Below are 18,939 nucleotides of genomic sequence, written 5' to 3'. Positions count from 1 at the left end.
AGAGTGTGTGGAACCATGACTTGGGAGGCTGTGATGCATGTTTTGGTGATGCCACTTAACGCTAGGCCATCGATAGCTTGGTGGTAGGTATAACGTCTAGCATACTTGGCAAGGGTGTTGACTGTTTTTTTTTTTTTTTTAGGTACTCATAGATTTTATAATCCATGAAGATAAGAAAAGGGTGTGCAGCTACCTTTGACCAGTGACGCCATATTGCTCGGGATAAATGTGTCAGCCGGATGTTCTTTGACAGTTTCTTAGAATAGACCGCCATGGGGTAGCTTTTTGATTTCTTCAAACCAAGACATCCACTAGAATGAATTGTTTTTGAGGATCCAGGATGCTTTTGAACTGGAGCTTTGATGAGATTGGGTTATTTAAAAGCCTCATTGATTGTTGTGGTCCATGCTTGGGATTTGGATCTATTCTTAAATGGATTGGCTAAAAACTTCAATAAACCTCAAGTAGAATTGAAGTAGAATTAAGGAGGTTTATGGATGTGGTAAGGGAAGACATGCAGGTAGTTGGGTTGAAAGAGGCAGATGTAGAGGACAGGGGGGTATGGAGACGGATGATCCGCTGTGGCGCCCCCTAATGGGGGAAGCCGAAAGATGAAGAAGTTCATGACGACAAAAGCATTTTCCTATTCTATTCAATGGTTACTCTTTCTGGTGCACCTCAGGAAGGAAATAGTGTGCAAGTGGGGTGCAAGTCATGTTTGCCATGAGTTTCTGGAAAGGGTGAGTTTCTGGTTTCGATGTGAATGTTAACAAACCTTGAAGAAAAAGCACACAAACCATTTTGGAGTAAAAGTAGAGACATTCCTAAATAATACAATTCCATTAAATAGGACTCCGGTAAAAGTGTTTCTTTGATAAACTTCCACTTGACTAAAAGTACAAAAGTATTTGCCTTCAAATGTACTTAAAAATGTTTCTGTTATCATTTTTGTCACAAAACTCTTTGTTTAAGCTTCAATAAACCTCAAGTAGAAACCTCAAAAATATTCGGAGTTCAACCTTTACATCATTTAGTCACTTGTGCACATCATAAAAGCAATTTCTCCTTGCTTAGATCAAACCGCGAATGTTTCCTTACGTTCGTTTAATCGATCGTTAGCAAAGGGTCCGCTGTTTCCTACGTTATCGGTTGTTTATGTTCATGTTGAACAAAATATATTATACTGGTTTCACCTGAATAGTTTGAACCCCCCAAAACAGTTCAGCTTATTGCATAAGTCATTTAATGCCAAATGGTTATAGTTTTTCTCTGTTGCTTTGGAGCGTTTCTCGAATCATCCTTAATATCTGCAAAGCAGTAAATGCATTTCTTTAAACAATGTGTACAAACAGCACAATACACTGGATTTCTAGCAAAAGCCGGAACATTTCTCAAAATCCTCAGTTCATCTCTCAAAAGTGAGTTTTTGTGTCAATAAATATCTCATTTCCATCAGAATGAAAAGTCTCTTCGTCATTGTTCACAAACGTGATCGTCAAAATGTTTGGTCATGTTCACAGTATGATGCACAGGTACAGTATTTCCTGATATAAACTACCATTCGGATCACAGCAACTGAAAATGAACAAAATTGAGTTTCTTCTGACTGGCATCTGAATTTTAGCAGCACAAATTGATTTATTTGATTGGATAATTGGTTATGTGTTTGTTCGTTTCTTAGTTGTTCATCAATTTTCAGAATGTATAATTCCGTGTCTGTACTGGATCACTGAATCATCAATTCAACAAAAAAAAAGTTTTGAAATTTTAGATGACAGATTCTGACGACTGCTTTAACCATTTTGCATTCAATGACGCACACAATGAACTGATACTGAGATGTTTTGGGGTTTTAAACTATTTAGGTGAAACCAGTATAATATATTTTGATCAACATGAACAACTGTAGGAAACTGCAGACACTCGTACACGATCGATCAAATGAACGTACAAACGCTTTCGCAGTTCGCTCAAAGCAACGAGAAATGTTCTTATGATGGGCACAAGTGACTAAATGATGTGGAGGTTAAAGTAGTTTGGAGAATTTTCTGATCTAAAAAAAATGCTCCAAAGCAACCGAGAAAAACATCTCATCTGTAAAGCTAAAATTTCTATAAATTCTTTTTTTTGGTAAATGCATCTCGAATTGATGAATTGCGCAGGTGAATCTTCGATTGACGACAAAACACAGACTTACAATTTCTGAAAATGGACGAACAAAAAGGAAAGGAAACAAAAACTAATACAGTACAGTAAAAGGGTGACCAATCAGAAGAAATTCAACCTTACGAAATTTCAATCATTGTAACCCAAAACCGTAAGTGACATCAAACCTTCTTTTCAACTGCTGTACTTCCAAAAAAATTGCGCAAAAAAGGCCACGGGTGTTGCGGCGAGTTCAATTTCTTCCTTTATTTTTATCCTCTTCAAATGTTCTGCTTGCTGTTTGACCGGTTACGTTTTCCCAAAATGTACTTGAGTAAAAGTACTCGGTTTCACTAACTTCAAGCCAAAAAACTGAGCCCCATAACATTAGACCAATGAAATTGGTGAACGGGTTTAGGTGAACCAATGAAATTTTTTATATTAAATCAGATGCGCTCCCACTGAATCGGGCCGCACCACATCATAAATATGGATGATGTTCCTCTGATGTTTGATCTGCCGCTCATTTGGACTGTCTACAGGAAATGCAAATAATTCGTCACGCTGAAAACAACCAGGCATGAAAACACACTTCACCTGTGTTCTGAGCTGCACGGCATCGGGAGAAAAGCTTCACCGATGGTGATTTTTAAACCCACGACGATGCCGAAAGATAAACTCTCGAGAGAAATAGTTGTGAAAGGAAGGAGGAAGACAGTGAACAATGACTTTCTTGGTAGGCTACTGTTTAGATACAAGCCGTGTAACAGACACTGTCTTTCATTAAAGCCTGTGTAAAGTTCATTAGTTTCAATGTAGGAACCTGCGGTTTATAGACAGGTGCGGCTTATTTATGTTCAAAATAAAAATCTTTGTCAAATTCAGTGGGTGCGGCTTATATTTGGGTGCGCAGGGTCGGTCATGATACGGCACCCCTGGAGCACAGAGGGTTAAGGGTCTTGCTCAAGGGCCCAAGAGTGGTATACCGGAGCTTGAACCCCGGACTTTCCGATCAGTAACCGAACGACTTAACCACTGAGCTACCACTCCCCACTTCACTACAGATAATTCATTTTAGAAATGAAACATTTCTGGAGTTATTTATATAAAAGTGATCTCGAAACTGGAAAACTTTGCTCTTATGATTTTCTTATGACTCGTATATTTTTTCTTTACAGTCACACCTACTTCCTCCCCTGTCCCTTGGCCCCCAGATGTTGATTTCTCTAGCGTCTTTTACTCGGATGAAGTTTATTGCTGCGAGCTTACAACATCCAACAGCCACGTATCTGTCCGAACGAGTTCAACTGTCGAGCCGGGATTTCATAAAACCCCTACTAATGCCAAACAGAGCCTGCCAGGTGAGACCTACTACAGCTATAACAGCTATCACGATACATTATTATTATTTTTTTTGTGTTGACGTTCGGGTAATTTTTTTTAGATGATATTCAATTGGAATGGTTGCGCCACTACAGCGATTGTGAGTTTAATGAACAATTTAATATTTTAATAGAGTTCTGACGGTTTTAACTGGTGCACAATTGGATTTTTATTCGATACTTTTCTTTACAGGGACAAACACAACCATCAGGTCGATGCTTATCTCTCAGAACCAGCAAGTCATTGACCACCATTATATAGACCAGGAGAATTCTCGGTAGGTGCCGTTTTTTGGGTGGATCGTCATTTTCGAGTCCATAAAGCTGATCGTTAACTCGTCTGTGTTCCGCAGCAAAGGCAACTACAGCTACCGGATCCCTATTAGTAAGCACATTCCCATCAACATGCCGTTCACCCTGCAGATGAAGTGAGTAAAACGAGTTATTGCAAATAATTAGCAATAACGCCACCCCGAAAATGCCATTTTTTTTATTTGTTTAAGCCGTAAATCATCCTCCCACACAATTTAAACACACACAGAAAACATTTTCCAAAATATAGCGAGATGAATTTGGTGTAGATTCGTAGAAATACAATTCACTGATTTACATTTACAGCGAGTGCATATACGGTATTTTATGTATACAGTACTGTACCGTATGAACATTTTACTTCATTTTCTAATAACTAATTATATTTTTCATAATAAATTTTATTATTTCAACATAAAACTCCAAAAGAATTCCCTATAAGTTTTTTGGTCTAGCGAGAGACCGGAAAAATCAGCAAAACAAATTTGTGGCAAATGCGATTCCGCGATAAACCATCAGGGGTCGCCAGATTCGATTCAGGGGATCACTGTAATTCGGAAATGAGAATGAACGTTATTTACAGTGTCTCTTAGTTGCTTTGGAGCAATTCTGCGTAACGTCGCTATTTAAAGGTTTACGAGATTCAGCTTGACCCGTTTTAGAGAACTCGTTGATCATTGGATAATAAATTGATAGCTAAACCGTTTTTGCATTCAATGACTTACGCGAGGAATTAAAGCCGGGTGAGATGTTTTGACTATTAAGTGAGAACCAGTATAATATATTTAGATTGATAACAGCGGACGCTTGTACACAAATCAATTCGCAATTTGATCAAACTAACGAACTTTTATGATACGCGCAAGTCACAACATGATGTGGAGGTTGAACGAGTAGTTTCAAGACTTTTATTTCTGATCTGAGAAAAACTGTAAACGACAAATTAGACATCATGCCGGTAAAAATAGCGATCTTTAGTTTGGTTGTTCATAATTTTTTCCGAAACACATCGGATTATTATTCATTAAATATAACATCCATGTGAAAACGATGCGTGTTTATGAGCACCGGTTTGCGATTGGCGGTCGAGCCTTGTGGAGACGAGTGGTAAAAATCAATACAGGTGTGTGATCCTTACCGCTCATTTCCACCATTCACAACTAGCGCTCAATCAAACCCTTGTTTTCAGCGTCCCACTGTAAATGATTCAATAAATGACATTTGAGGATGTTGTGATATTACTGCATAAGTGTGGACTCTTGGGCTTGAGAATGGCCGTGATTATTCTTTATGACAATTTATTGATACAGTGCATCAATACGTTTTTTTTTTACAGCGCTTCACTTTTACCACATTTTGTTATGTTACAGCCTTATTCGAAAATGGATTAAATTCATTACATTTTCCTTTGAATTCTACAAACAATGCCCCGTAATGTCAACGTGAAAAACGTGTGTTTTAAATATTTGCAAATTCATTCAAATGACGTACATAAGTACTCACAGCCTTTGTTTAATACTTTGTTGAAGCTCCTTTGACACCAATTACAGCCTCAAGTCATTTTGAGTTTGATGCTACAAACTTGACACCTATTTTTGGGCAGTTTCTTTCATTCTTCTTTTGCAGAACCTCTCAAACTCAATCAGGTTGGATGGGGAGCATCGGTGCACAGCCATTTTCAGCTCTCCAGAGATGTTCCATCGGGTTCAAGTCTGAGCTCTGGCTGAGCCACTCAATGACATGAGTCGTATCGTAGCCACTTCTTTGATATCTTAGCTGTGTGCTGAGGTTTGACGTCCTGTTTGAAGATCGTCTCCCAGTCTGAGGTCCGGAGAGTTCAGGTTTTCATCAAGAATGTCTCTGCATTCATCTTTCCCTCGATCCTGATTAGTCTCCCAGTTCCTGCTTATTAAAAACATCCCCACAGCATGGTTGCTGCCACCACCATGCTTCACTGTAGGGATGGTATTAGTCAGTTGATGAGCGGTGCCTGGTTTCCTCCAAACATGAAGCTTGGTATTTAGGTCAAAGAGTTCAATCTTTGTTTCTCATGGTCTGAGAGTCCTTCAGGTGCCTTTTTGCAAACTTTAGGCAGGCTGCCATGTGCCTTTTACTGAGGAATGTTCTTCTGGAAGGGTCTCCCCTCTTCACAGAGAAACACTCTTGCTCTTTCAGAGTGACCATCAGGTTCTTGGTCTCCTCCCTGACAAAGGTCCTTCTCCCCTGATTGCTCAGTTTGGGCGGGCGACTCCCCTCTAGGAAGAGTCCTGGTGGTTCTAAACTTTTTCCATTTACGCATGATGGAGGTCACCGTGCTCCTTCGGAGCTTCAATGCTGCGGACATATTTCTGTCCCCTTTCCCAGATCTGTGCCTCAATACGATCCTGTCTCAGAGGTCCTACAGACAATTCCTTGGACTTCATGGATGGTTTGCGCTTTGACATGCACTGTTAATCAACTGAATTTACCACAGGTGGACTTTACCACAGAATTTACTACAAGTCAAGTTGTAGAAACATCTTAGGGATGATCAGTGGAAACAGGATGCACCTGAGCTCAATTTTAAGGGTTCTGGGAAAGACGTTGTCATAATGGGAATAAGGCTGTAACATAACAAAATATGGAAAAAGTGCTGTGAATACTTTCCGGATGCACTGTATATAGTATTTTAAGACATGACCCTGATGTGTATTTAGGTAATGGGTGCGTGTGTGTGTGTGTGTGTGTGTGTGTGTGTGTGTGTGTGTGTTTGAACAGCACTACTGAGCTCTTAGTGGCTCACTTGTGTGCATACGAGCTGAGGGAAGAGTGCACTGCTGTAATGGACTATAATGACTCTGAATTCCAGCGAGTCCCCAACACACAGGTACTGTTTATTCAACATCCACCGACTGACATATGAATCAATTAGACAGAAAAAAAACTGATTGCAAATGCGATACGATTTGCACAAATCAGCCATAACATTAAAACCAAAGGTGAAAAAAGTAACAAAATATTTGACTCGATTAAAAGTACCGTTACTTTAAATTCTTTTACTTAAGTACGTTAAAAATCTACTCAAGCAAAATAAAAAAAAATTGACTTTGTGTAAAAAAGTACTTTTTTTTCTCCTTTTTTTTGGGGGGGGGGTGTTGTCTAGTGTAGTTAAAAAAATGATAAAGGGGATATAAATCGCAGACTAACACCTTTACAAATTAAAGTGGAATAACGAGAATAAATAAATAAACTCAAATAAAAAACACTAAAAATAAACACTTGAGTCTAATGCGAATTATGCACTTTAAAAAATTAATAAATGAATTTAAAAAAAAAAAAAGAAAAGAAAAATTCCTGGCTGGGATTTTCCCCCCTAAATCATTATTATCATCATTATTCAAATGTATTTCTTTTTTTTCAGTAGCAGATATGCTTTAAAATATAGTTAAATACGATACAAAAGATATTGAAGTTATGATAGATTTTAAAAACTACTTTAAAAAAGTAGAAGTACACAAAAAACTGATTTGAACCACTGACAGATGACATGAATAAAATGATTATATTCGATCCAGAGTCAAATTATTTATTTTCAGAGGACAGTAAATCCGTACTGCTATAATGTTAGGGGTGTACTTACTTTTCTGAGATGATGTTCAGGGTTTGGTGTATGGTTCAGGAATTTGGTCCTATTTTGGAAAAAAAAAATCAGCCCTCTGAGCGACCTGGTTAACGGAACGGTGTATTTCTACCTGACATTAGTTTGTTTTGTCTTCCAGGGGTACGTCCACGAGTGGCCCCTATCGGTGGCTCGACATTTCCGATCGTCGTATCACTTCCGTCTCTCAGTAGCGGTATGTTCGGTTTTTTTTTTAGCTTTCCGTATTTCTGACATTCCTACAAACGTGGTTGGGAGTAAACTTCAAAAATCGGATTTTCTCCTCAGGGTCAGGCGCATTGTTCCACAGACCCCAACTACGTGGGAATCCTGTTTACTGACTACCACTTCCATTTCTACCGCCGCTGCCAGTGACACTGAAGTCGCACGAAATGAATGATAATAAATCTGATGAATCTGATAATTCTGCAGCTCAGGCAACATTCAAAGCAGAGAAGAACTGACACTGAATACCAGGGCAACAAATACATTTCTCACACAATGGTTTGCATGTATGAGTGTGTGTTTGTGTGTGTGTTTGGGGGTTTGACTAAATCTTGTAATGTATACACTATAATCCGATGATAAATTCATAGGCAGGAAATCAACCAGTACTATATTAATCCAAAATAACATGAGCTAAACTATAATGTGGATTCGATACACGTCTGGCAGGTTTTTTTGTTGCCGTACAAAGGATTGAGTATCTACTAATGCAGGTACATGAAAGGCTCAAATGCCTTTTTTTGTCTCTGTCCCATTCCATCAATTCTTCTTCTTCTTCTTTCAGCTTCTCCCATTAGCGGTTGCCACAGTGGATCATCCGTCTCCATACCCCCCTGTCCTCTACATCTGCCTCTTTCACACCAACTACCTGCATGTCTTCCCTCACCACATCCATGAACCTTCTCCTTGGCCTTCCTTGGTCTTTTCCTCCTTCCCAGCAGGCTCCATCCTCAGCATTCTCCTACTGATATACCCCATGTCGCTTCTCTGAACATGTCCAAACCATCTCAATCTCACCTCCCTCACCTTGTCTCCAAAACGTCCTACATGCGCTGTCCCTCTAATAAACTCATTTCTAATCCTGTCCATTGTCGTCACTCCCAACGAAAATATCTTCAGCTCTGCTACCTCCAGCTCCACCTCCTGTCTTTTACTCAATGCTACTATCTCTAATCCATACAACATCTCAGGTCTTACCACAGTCCTATAAACTTTCCCTTTTACTCTCACAGATACTTTTTTATCACAAATCACTCCTGCTATTACTCTTCTCCACCCACTCCACCCTGCCTGCACTCTTTTCTTCACTTCTCTAACACACTCTCCATTACTTTGCACTGTTGACCCCAGGTACCTGAACTCCTCCACCTTCTCCACCTCTTCTCACTGCAACCACACCCCTCCACTGCCCTCCCTCTCATTCACACACACATATACTCTGTCTTACTCTTACTGACTTTCATTCCCCTTCTGCCCAGCGTGTACCTCCGCCTCTCCAGGCTCTTCTCAACCTGTTCACTACTCTCACCACAAATCACAATATTATCCGCAAACATCATAGTCCATGGAGACTCTTGTCTGACCTCGTCCGTCAACCTGTCCATCACCACTGCAAACAGGAAAGGGCTCAGAGCCGATCCTTGATGCAGTCCAACATCCACCTTGAACCAGTCTGTTGTTCCTACTGCACACTTAACTGCTGTCAAACTGTCCTCATACATGTCCTGTTCACAACACCCTCACATACTTCTCTGACACACCTGACTTCCTCATACAATACCACAACTCCTCTCTCCACCCTGTCGTACGCTTTCTCTAAATCCACAAATACACAGTGCAACTCCTTCTGACCTTCTCTATACTTCTCCATCAACATTCTCAAAGCAAATAAGGCATCTGTGATGCTCTTCCTCGGCATGAAACCATACTGTTGCTTACAGATGGTCACCTCTTCTCTCAGCCTGGCTTCCACTACTCTTTCCTATAACTTCATGGTGTGACTGATCAACTTAATTCCCCTGTCGTTACTGCAGGTCTGCACATCTCTCTTATTCCAACAATTATGTACAGAAAACTGTAGATTTTATCCCATATTGTATGTACTGGGGTTATAAATTCTTCTATGAATTCCCCTACATTAAATGTTCCATTTCCCAGGTCATATTTTATTTAATATTATTACTGTATTTGTGAAAAGAGGAAAAATATAAAATCCATCCAAACTTCAAATCGAACTTTTACTAGATTTAAAACACAACCACACAGAAAATGACGTGCTGCGAAATGCGTAAGACAATAACCAAATTTATTATCAAACACATGATCAAATACAGGAAAAGAACGAGAGCCAAAGAAGCTAAACTGACCGTACGCTCGCTATTCGTCTCTATTATGGGAAACACCTAAACAATCTTTTGGAAATCTTTTTATATATAAATATATATATATTGTGTGTGTTTTCGTTTATTAATATAATAAATTAATATCTGTTTTCATTACACTAAACTAAAAACCCAGGTTATAAAGCTTCAGATTTGCGATGTACAATGCAGAACAAGAATCTCCAAAATAAACTGAATATTACAATGAAAATGTTTTCCACTGATTGACGTGTGTGTATGTTTTAAACTTGGTTTATTACACAATTTCACACTATTTAAATGAACAAGCTTCAATATTTTCATTGTTGCATTCCTTTCTTTCTTTCTTTCTTTCTTTCTTTCTTTCTTTCTTTCTTTCTTTCTTCATTCCATATTTAATATTTTGTCTCCTCTTTTTACTCCATGTGTTAGATTATTTTTTTCATTGACCAAACCAAGTAAAGACATTAATGAAGAATTAAATCAGCAATATATATATATATATATATATATATATATATATATATATATATATATATATATATATATATATATATATATATATATATATATATATATATTTTTTTTTTTTTATATTACAGGATTTGTATTTTTTTTCTGAAAACTAATTATAAATCATCTGTGAATGTAATAAATTATTCAGTTCATTTTCATTTCATGTTTCTACGCACCGCTCTACACGCTTAAACACCAAGGTAAGGTTGAAAAATTCCAGAAATTTTTAAAACCGGAAATTTTCCACTTTTTAAACAATCATATGCACCCCACAACCCCACAATTACTGCAGGGTTACAGAGGCCACGCCCCCTACATGCACTGTACATTCCTCCATCGCATAATACGCATCATTTCTCGAATCCTGTACTGTACGTCAAAAAAATATCCACCTTGGCGAGTGTTCAGGTAAATGTCAAATATTTCGTAGTTCTATGTTGATCTTATGATCAAACAAAATGACATATATACAGTTTATTATACAGTTGATATAAATTTCAACAAAAAAACCCACAATTAATTCCCATAAATTCCCACAAAGTTTCAATGAAAAGCTTCTTAAAATGATAAACAGGTAACTGTTCAAAAACACTAAACAGTAAAGTAGGATGAAAAATAACGACTGAAGCAAATCATTTTCCAAAAGTATTAGGACACCGGACTTCTCCAGCTATATGCTTCTCCAAACTGTTACCGCCAACTCGGAGACACGCAACTTTATTGGCTATGGTTCCCATGATTTGATCTAAGAGATCCGAACCTGTTATCAACATGCCTATGAGAGCCAGCTCCATGGAGATATGGTTTCCATGGGTTGGAGTGAATAATCTCCTGCTATAAAGTTCGAAACACTTTCCAACATGTTTGGGATGAATTTTTCATGCTGACTCCACCGCAGACCTACTCAACTCACCTATCACCCTTGTGGCTGAATGAGTACAAGATCAAGTGGTACATCTTCCCAAAAGAGTGGAGGTTATTACGGTTTATAAGCAAATGTGAAATGAAATAAAATTAAAAAAACACATACGAAGCTCGGTGTCAAGTCAAGTTTATTTCTATTGCGCTTTTTACAACAGACATTGTCTCAAAGCAGCTTTACAGAGTTTTAAGAGTTAAGGTGTATGGTGTGCATTTATCCCTGACTGTGGCAAAACTCCCTTAGATGTTATGAGGAAGAAACCTTGAGAGGAACCAGACTCAAAAGGGGAACCCATCCTCATTTGGGTGTCCACAAACTTTTGGGCAAAATTTCTTATTCATAACTAACTAATAACATAACCATTTCATTTGCATCTAATAGGCAGAACTGGTGCTATCTATAGGCAGAGCAGGCAGATGTTCTAGGGTCTCGGGTTTGGCGGGGGGCCTCCAACGATACACTAGTTCACCAATCAAGACGGCAGCGAAAGATTAGACTGTACCTACAAAACACTAAATGGTTTGGCTCCCATGTATCTCTCCAGTCTTCTTACATGATACAATCCATCATGCTCCCTGAGATCTTAAAACTCTGGACTTCTAGTAGTTCCTAGAATAGCAAAGTCCACTAAAGGTGGTAGAACATTCTCTTATTTAGCTCCTAAACTCTGGAATAGTCTTTCTGACAGTGTTCGGGGCTCTGACACACTCTCCCAGTTTAAGTGCAGATTAAAGACGTATCTTTTTAGCTAATTCTACACTTTCTACACTAAAGTTTTCCAGAAACCTTTGCTGGACCTCTGCTGTTGAGGAGCCTCGGGGAAACATCAGGAGAGCTCGAATGGAGGGTGCGCAGGAATGTGAGCCGCTAATCTGCGAGCGCTAATGACTTATTCACACAGAACTCGCAGACGCTAATTAGCGGTAAGGAGTAATGCGAGGGAGGAAACAGCAGGAAACTCGAAGTCATGGAAGGAGAAACCATAGAAGCGCTGCATTATTGAAGAACGACGCCAAAACCAGATGAGCGAAAAGAGCGATTGCTCCCCAGAGACGGGGGGAAAACTCATACCCTGGATCGCTATCTGTTTCGCTCTTTCTCTACATAATCCCGTCTGGAGGGTCTGGATTTTTGATTAGCAGGACATTTTTGAAGATTTATTCTGTAGAAGTTCAAAAAAGAACTTTAAGGAAACTTACTTCTGACCTTTTTTTGACCTTATTTTTCATTCTATTTGAATCTTTTTGAAAAAAAATGCTTTGATATGCAAAAATCTAAAAAGCTTGCAAAACTATTTCAAGCTAGAAAACTAGAAATTAGTTTGAAGACGGCATGATAAAGAAGCTCACCTAGTGACCAAAGTTCTCGACTCTTCTTTTGAAGATGTTTAACTAGATAGTGCTCATTCATCTTCAAATTCCTCCTAAAGTGGTTTAATAAGGTTTCTAAATCCCTACCACTGCACTCAAGATCTTCCACTAGAACCTACATGGAGCTTAGCTTTGTGCACAGGTTGTATTGTCAAGCTGGACCAAGTTCAATAAAGGGAAAATTTCATCCTAGTGCAACCAAATATCAAATTTTGTAGAAACAGTTTGAGGAACCGTTCCCTGGTGGTCTAGTGGTTAGGATGCGGCGCTCTCACCGCTGCGGCCCAGGTTCGATCCCCGGTCAGGGAACCGACCCCAGCTATTATGGTTGCACAAGCCTTAGTGCTGGTCCCAAGCCCAGATAAATGGGGAGGGTTGCGTTAGGAAGGGCATCCAGGGTAAAAACATATGCCAAATCAAACATGTGGATGGTCCGCTGTGGCGACCACTAATGGGAGAAGCCGAAAGAAAGTTGGAGGTTCCCTGGTGGTCTAATGGTTAAGATGCGGCACTCTCACCGCTGCGGCTGCGGCCCGGGTTCGATCCCCGGTCAGGGAACCAACCCCAGCCACTATCAGTGCCGATCCCAACCCCGGATTAATGGGGAGGGTTGCGTTAGGAAGGGCATCCAGCATAAAAAAATGTGCCAAATCAAACATGCGGAGGATCCGCTGTGGCGACCCCTAATGGGAGAAGCCAAAAGAAAGTTTGAGGAGGAAAATTTGATCTACATTATATTGTGTATATGTGTGTTTTCTAGAGAGAAAGTGAGACTTTTACAATCCTTTATTTGACATTAGTCATGTTTAATGCCAGACGGGATCAGGTTTGATTTGTCAGCTGAATAAATAGATAAAGAAAAAAAGAATACGCGAAATAGACATAAATAAAATCACGTAATTCCAGTTAAAGTTTGGGGAAAGGAAGTTCCTTGTTCTGTGACGGCTTTAAACATCTTCAGATCCCACACAATCAACCGAAAATCCTTGACTTTGTCGCTCTTGGGAACATTCCGATTGCGTCACAGTCAGCATTTTGTGTTTAGCCTGCCCAAAATAATTAAATAATGAGAAACCATATATGAGGTCATTTTTTCGAGAAATATGATCTACTACATTATATTGTGTGTTTGTGTGTTTGAGAGAGAGAGAGAGAGAGAGAGAGAGAGAGAGAGAGAGAGAGAGAGAAAGAGAGGGAGAAAGAGAGAGGTAAGTAAGTTGCAGTCAGCTGCACTCGAGTGCGTATCACATTTCCTCATGGCATCACTCAGCATTTAGACAGCCGGCTTGATTACAGCTTACAATACTGACAGGAAAAAGGGCAGACACACTCACACACACACACACACACACACACACACACACACACACACACACACACACACACACACACAGAGTTTACAGATCTTCGTGCATGATCATTTGTGTATTCTCTTGGTGCACTTCAGCAACCCTTCGGAGCTCCATACGGAGACGAGTCTCACACAGTGGAGCAGATGGACGAGACACGGCAACAGGAAGTGAGGTAAGATCCTCTACGGCTCTCATCACTAATCCACATATCAGACAGAAGGTTCGGTTGTGAATATGACAGGCAGCTCCTCTTTAGGGGGAAGTGATAGCTGAACCGCCCGTTCAAGCCTCAGTATTGCCAAGCTGTCACTCTTGGGGCCCCTGAGAAAGGCCCTCAACCCTCTTCAGAGTGACTTAACCATGCGCTCTGACCCCAGCTTCCTAACATTGCTGGGAAGAAAGATTTTCATTCTTCTGCATAAAGTTCTATTCTTTTTTGAGAGATACCGTATAATCCGTTCCTCCTCGTAAAAAAAATTTTTTTTTACGTGATCCCAATTCGCAGGTCACCTGACTTTTTTTTTCATAAAATGGAACAGCAAAATCAGCTACTACACCGATGTCATGAACGAGCATTTAGATCTCAGTCGAGCGTGGATTCTTTTTGTTTTCACACAGTTCATGTTCGAGTGATTCGGCTGCTGGTCAGAGGACTGTCTCAGAGGACGAGGACTTCCTGGATGCGCCACACAAGCAGCAGATGAAACCAGATGACAATTGCTTGTTGGCAGAGGTAATGCAATTATAGCCGTCGGTCCTCCAGCCCAAAGTGCTGGTTTGAGTGTTATTTGATCCGCTACGGTCATCACATGGTGCATTTTGTTATTAGTTTGTTATAGAACATACTGTAGCTAACATGATCATGCTAATAGACCAGGGACTACAATGGAAACATTTAAGCAAGTGGAAGATAAAATGATCTCCAACAGGCATAAAGTTACAGATGATTTATTTCCCTTTAAAACTTAAACAATCGTATTTCTAATTTTCATCCTTCACAAAAGGAAAATGGGCTGCAGCAAAAGTTTGGGAACCCTGCATAGTACCTACAGTAATAGCGCCCTCTTTAACAAGCTTGTAAACGCTTTCGGTTCTAGTTTGAGGGATTTTCGCCCATTCCTCCTTACGGAGGAAATCGGTACATGGAGATACTTTGCAATCTTCTTATAGACTTCTCCTGCTTTGTGGGCATCAATCATTTTGATTTTCAGAGTGCTAGACAACTGCTTAGAGGAACCCATGGCTGCTAATTGTTGGGAAACGGTTAGAGGAGACTGGGTATTTATAAAGCTTTGAAATTTGCATCACCTGGAATTTCCTAATGATGTCCGTGAACAAGCCATGACCCTAATAGGCTAATTAAGGTCTGATACCTCAATCAACCCCGTGGGGGCGTGGTAGCTCAGTGGTTAAGGTGCTGGGTTACTGACCGGAAGGTCAGGGGTTCAAGCCCCTGTTTTGCCAAGCTGCCACTCTTAAACAAGGCCCTTAACTCTTTGTGCTCCAGGGGTGCCATATCATTGCAAAAGAGTGTTTTTTGTTTAACTCTATGCCTTTCGGAGATCACTTCATCTTCAACTTGCTTAACTGTTGCTTACATCAGCAGAAATTTTTAAAGTTTGGTGCCCAAACTTTTGCATGCTTTCATATATATATATATATATATATATATATATATATATATATATATATATATATATATATATATATATATATATATATATATATACAGTGAGGAAAATAAGTATTTGAACACCTGCTATTTTGCAAGTTCTCCCACTAAGAAATCATGGAGGGGTCTGAAATTGTCATCGTAGCTGCATGTCCACTGTGAGAGACATAATCTAAAAAAAAAAATCCAGAAATCACAATATATGATTTTTAAACTATTTATTTGTATGATACAGCTGCAAATAAGTATTTGAACACCTGTCTATCAGCTAGAATTCTGACCCTCAAAGACCTGTTAGTCTGCCTTTAAAATGTCCACCTCCACTACATTTATTATCCTAAATTAGATGCACCTGTTTGAGGTCGTTAGCTGCATAAAGACACCTGTACACCCCATACAATCAGTAAGAATCCAACTACTAACATGGCCAAGACCAAAGAGCTGTCCAAAGACACTAGAGACAAAATTGTCCACCTCCACAAGGCTGGAAAGGGCTACGGGGAAATTGCCAAGCAGCTTGGTGAAAAAAGGTCCACTGTTGGAGCAATTATTAGGAAATGGAAGAAGCTCAACATGACTGTCAATCTCCCTCGGACTGGGGCTCCATGCAAGATCTCACCTCGTGGGGTCCCAATGATCCTTAGGAAGGTGAGAAATCAGCCCAGAACTACATGGGAGGAGCTGGTCAATGACCTGAAAAGAGCTGGGACCACCGTTTCCAAGGTTACTGTTGGTAATACACTAAGACGTCATGGTTTGAAATCATGCATGGCACGGAAGGTTCCCCTGCTTAAACCAGCACATGTCCAGGCACGTCTTAAGTTTGCCAATGACCATTTGGATGATCCAGAGGAGTCATGGGAGAAAGTCATGTGGTCAGATGAGACCAAAATAGAACTTTTGGGTCATAATTCCACTAAACGTGTTTGGAGGAAGAAGAATGATGAGTACCATCCCAAGAACACCATCCCTACTGTGAAGCATGGGGGTGGTAGCATCATGCTTTGGGGGTGTTTTTCTGCACATGGGACAGGGCGACTGCACTGTATTAAGGAGAGGATGACCGGGGCCATGTATTGCGAGATTTTGGGAAACAACCTCCTTCCCTCAGTTAGAGCATTGAAGATGGGTCTAGGCTGGGTCTTCCAACATGACAATGACCCGAAGCACACAGCCAGGATAACCAAGGAGTGGCTCTGTAAGAAGCATATCAAGGTTCTGGCGTGGCCCAGCCAGTCTCCAGACCTAAACCCAATAGAGAATCTTTGGAGGGAGCTCAAACTCCGTGTTTCTTAGCGACAGGCCAGAAACCTGACTGATCTAGAGAAGATCTGTGTGGAGGAGTGGGCCAAAATCCCTCCTGCAGTGTGTGCAAACCTGGTGACAAACTACAGGAAACGTTTGACCTCTGTAATTGCAAACAAAGGCTACTGTACCAAATATTAACATTGACTTTCTCAGGTGTTCAAATACTTATTTGCAGCTGTATCATACAAATAAATAGTTAAAAAATCATACATTGTGATTTCTGGATATTTTTTTTAGATTATGTCTCTCACAGTGGACATGCACCTATGATGACAATTTCAGACCCCTCCATGATTTCTAAGTGGGAGAACTTGCAAAAAAGCAGGGTGTTCAAATACTTATTTTTCTCACTGTATATATATATATATATATATAGATACGTGGAATTGTCAGGATTTTCTCCTTCTAAGAGAAATTCTTGAAGCTGTACATATAAAAGAATCCATATCATCAACGTTAGCGATGACCAGGTCGTTTTGTGCCTGCGCAAAACAAACAAACTAATCGTATTTCTAGCTACCTTTTTTTTAATACCCCTGGCATTGTTGTGTATGTTTTCAAGTTTAATAATAATAATAATAATAATAATAATAATAATAATAGTAATAATAAAATTCCCCTTTAAATGCAAGGCAGAGACTAAACAAACTTGCGTTCCTCCACTTAATATGTTTGTGAGGGAACTTAAATTTTAAATATATATAAAATCTCCATACGTGTGTTTACAGCTAGTTCGTATCGAGCAGGACCTCAGGGAGAAGGCGCGAATTGAGGAGGAGAGGCGGCGGGAGGAAGAGCGTGTACGGCAGGAAGAAAACCGCAAGCGCTGGAGAAGCCTGTGCTTCCTCGTCCTCAACCAGCGCACTGCGAAGTATAACCAATATTCAGCTATCTGCAATGCGTCCACAAAAGTGTGGTCTTTTATGAAGGTTCCTTTTGCAACAAACTAAGTAAAAACTAGTCTGAATTTTTGAGTAGCCATGTTGGTTTTTTCACCCGGAAAACCGTAAGTCTCCACCCTTCCATGCTCCAACCCCAAACCACTGAGCTTCCACCACCATGCTTCAATGTGGGTGTCATTAACATAAGACTTTTTAATGTTTTTCACACACATGAATATTTTTCTTTTCTTTTCTACCCTTCAGTGAAAAATGTCGACGGCATTATAGTTAAACATTTTCTTTTCCTAGGGATTATCACCCAATATTCTATTTCAAGATTGAAATGAGGAATTATGTTGATAATGATAATCTTATATTTGGTGTATTGTAATTAAATTTTTTACTCGCACTACATAAAGAAAAATAAAATCAATAAATGGCACTAAAGCGATGCCTCCTTGTGTTTTTCCACAGGCCGTGGGTGACGAGCTACTATACAAACATACCTATGCACATCTACTGTTTGCCGATTGAATCAGCAAACCAGCAGCGGTGGAACAGGAAGAAGAAGAAGAAGAAGAAGAAGAAAGAATGCAATTAGGTCGAAGGGATTTTGGGGCTGTGATCACGATCTTCCACAAGTTTTAATCTAGCTTCTGGAACTGTATATATTCTGGAGATATTGATGATGTTGATGCTCTTCAGTATTCCTTGAAGGTTTTTATAGGATTGGCTTCTACATCAGAAGAACATACAGAGAACTTCATACTCGGGATCGTGCTTCTCACGGTTTCACCACAAAGGCAATCAGGATTTCACTGAGAATGTGGATTTGGTTTTTATGTATAATAATTCAAAAGTTCTTCATATTATTTCTTCTAGTTTTCCTGAACTTTTCACACGGCCCCTGAATAAACTCTTTAGCCGAATGTGTCGTGTATTTTTTTCAGATCGTTTTTTTTTTGCCTTTGGTTTTGCCTCTGGTCACCATTATAAGAGCGCTAATACTAAAGGATATGAAGTGCTAAGTGTGCATGTCATTCTGATGAAGTTCCTCCAAAGCCATAGGTTTATCC

The 18,939-nt window shown here is 39.7% G+C and overlaps 2 protein-coding genes across 2 annotated transcripts in view; both read left to right on the top strand.

Annotated features, from left to right (window-relative positions):
- Positions 1-8,388, top strand: part of myrfl (myelin regulatory factor like) — a 30,469-nt gene extending 22,081 nt beyond the window's left edge. Inside the window, exons 20-26 of the mRNA XM_083528360.1 lie at positions 3,324-3,506; positions 3,590-3,628; positions 3,721-3,805; positions 3,881-3,955; positions 6,597-6,705; positions 7,598-7,672; positions 7,765-8,388. Of these exons, the coding sequence (XP_083384486.1) occupies positions 3,324-3,506; positions 3,590-3,628; positions 3,721-3,805; positions 3,881-3,955; positions 6,597-6,705; positions 7,598-7,672; positions 7,765-7,851 (653 nt within the window). The 3' untranslated portion in view covers positions 7,852-8,388. The remainder of the gene's footprint in view (positions 1-3,323; positions 3,507-3,589; positions 3,629-3,720; positions 3,806-3,880; positions 3,956-6,596; positions 6,706-7,597; positions 7,673-7,764) is intronic.
- A 5,358-nt stretch (positions 8,389-13,746) lies between these two features.
- LOC310719210 (uncharacterized protein) lies at positions 13,747-18,474 on the top strand. Its single transcript, XM_083528683.1, has 4 exons — positions 13,747-14,174; positions 14,621-14,735; positions 17,711-17,853; positions 18,338-18,474. The coding sequence occupies exons 1-4, from the start codon at positions 14,146-14,148 to the stop codon at positions 18,462-18,464; spliced, it is 414 nt and encodes a 137-aa protein (XP_083384809.1). The 5' UTR covers positions 13,747-14,145; the 3' UTR covers positions 18,465-18,474.
- The last annotated feature ends 465 nt before the right edge of the window (positions 18,475-18,939 follow it).

This window comes from Silurus aristotelis (assembly GCF_946808225.1).
Source record: "Silurus aristotelis genome assembly, chromosome: 24".
NCBI lineage: Eukaryota > Metazoa > Chordata > Actinopteri > Siluriformes > Siluridae > Silurus > Silurus aristotelis.
The sequence above is the reverse complement of the archived record's forward strand: the minus strand, read 5'-3'. Positions and strand labels throughout refer to the sequence as shown.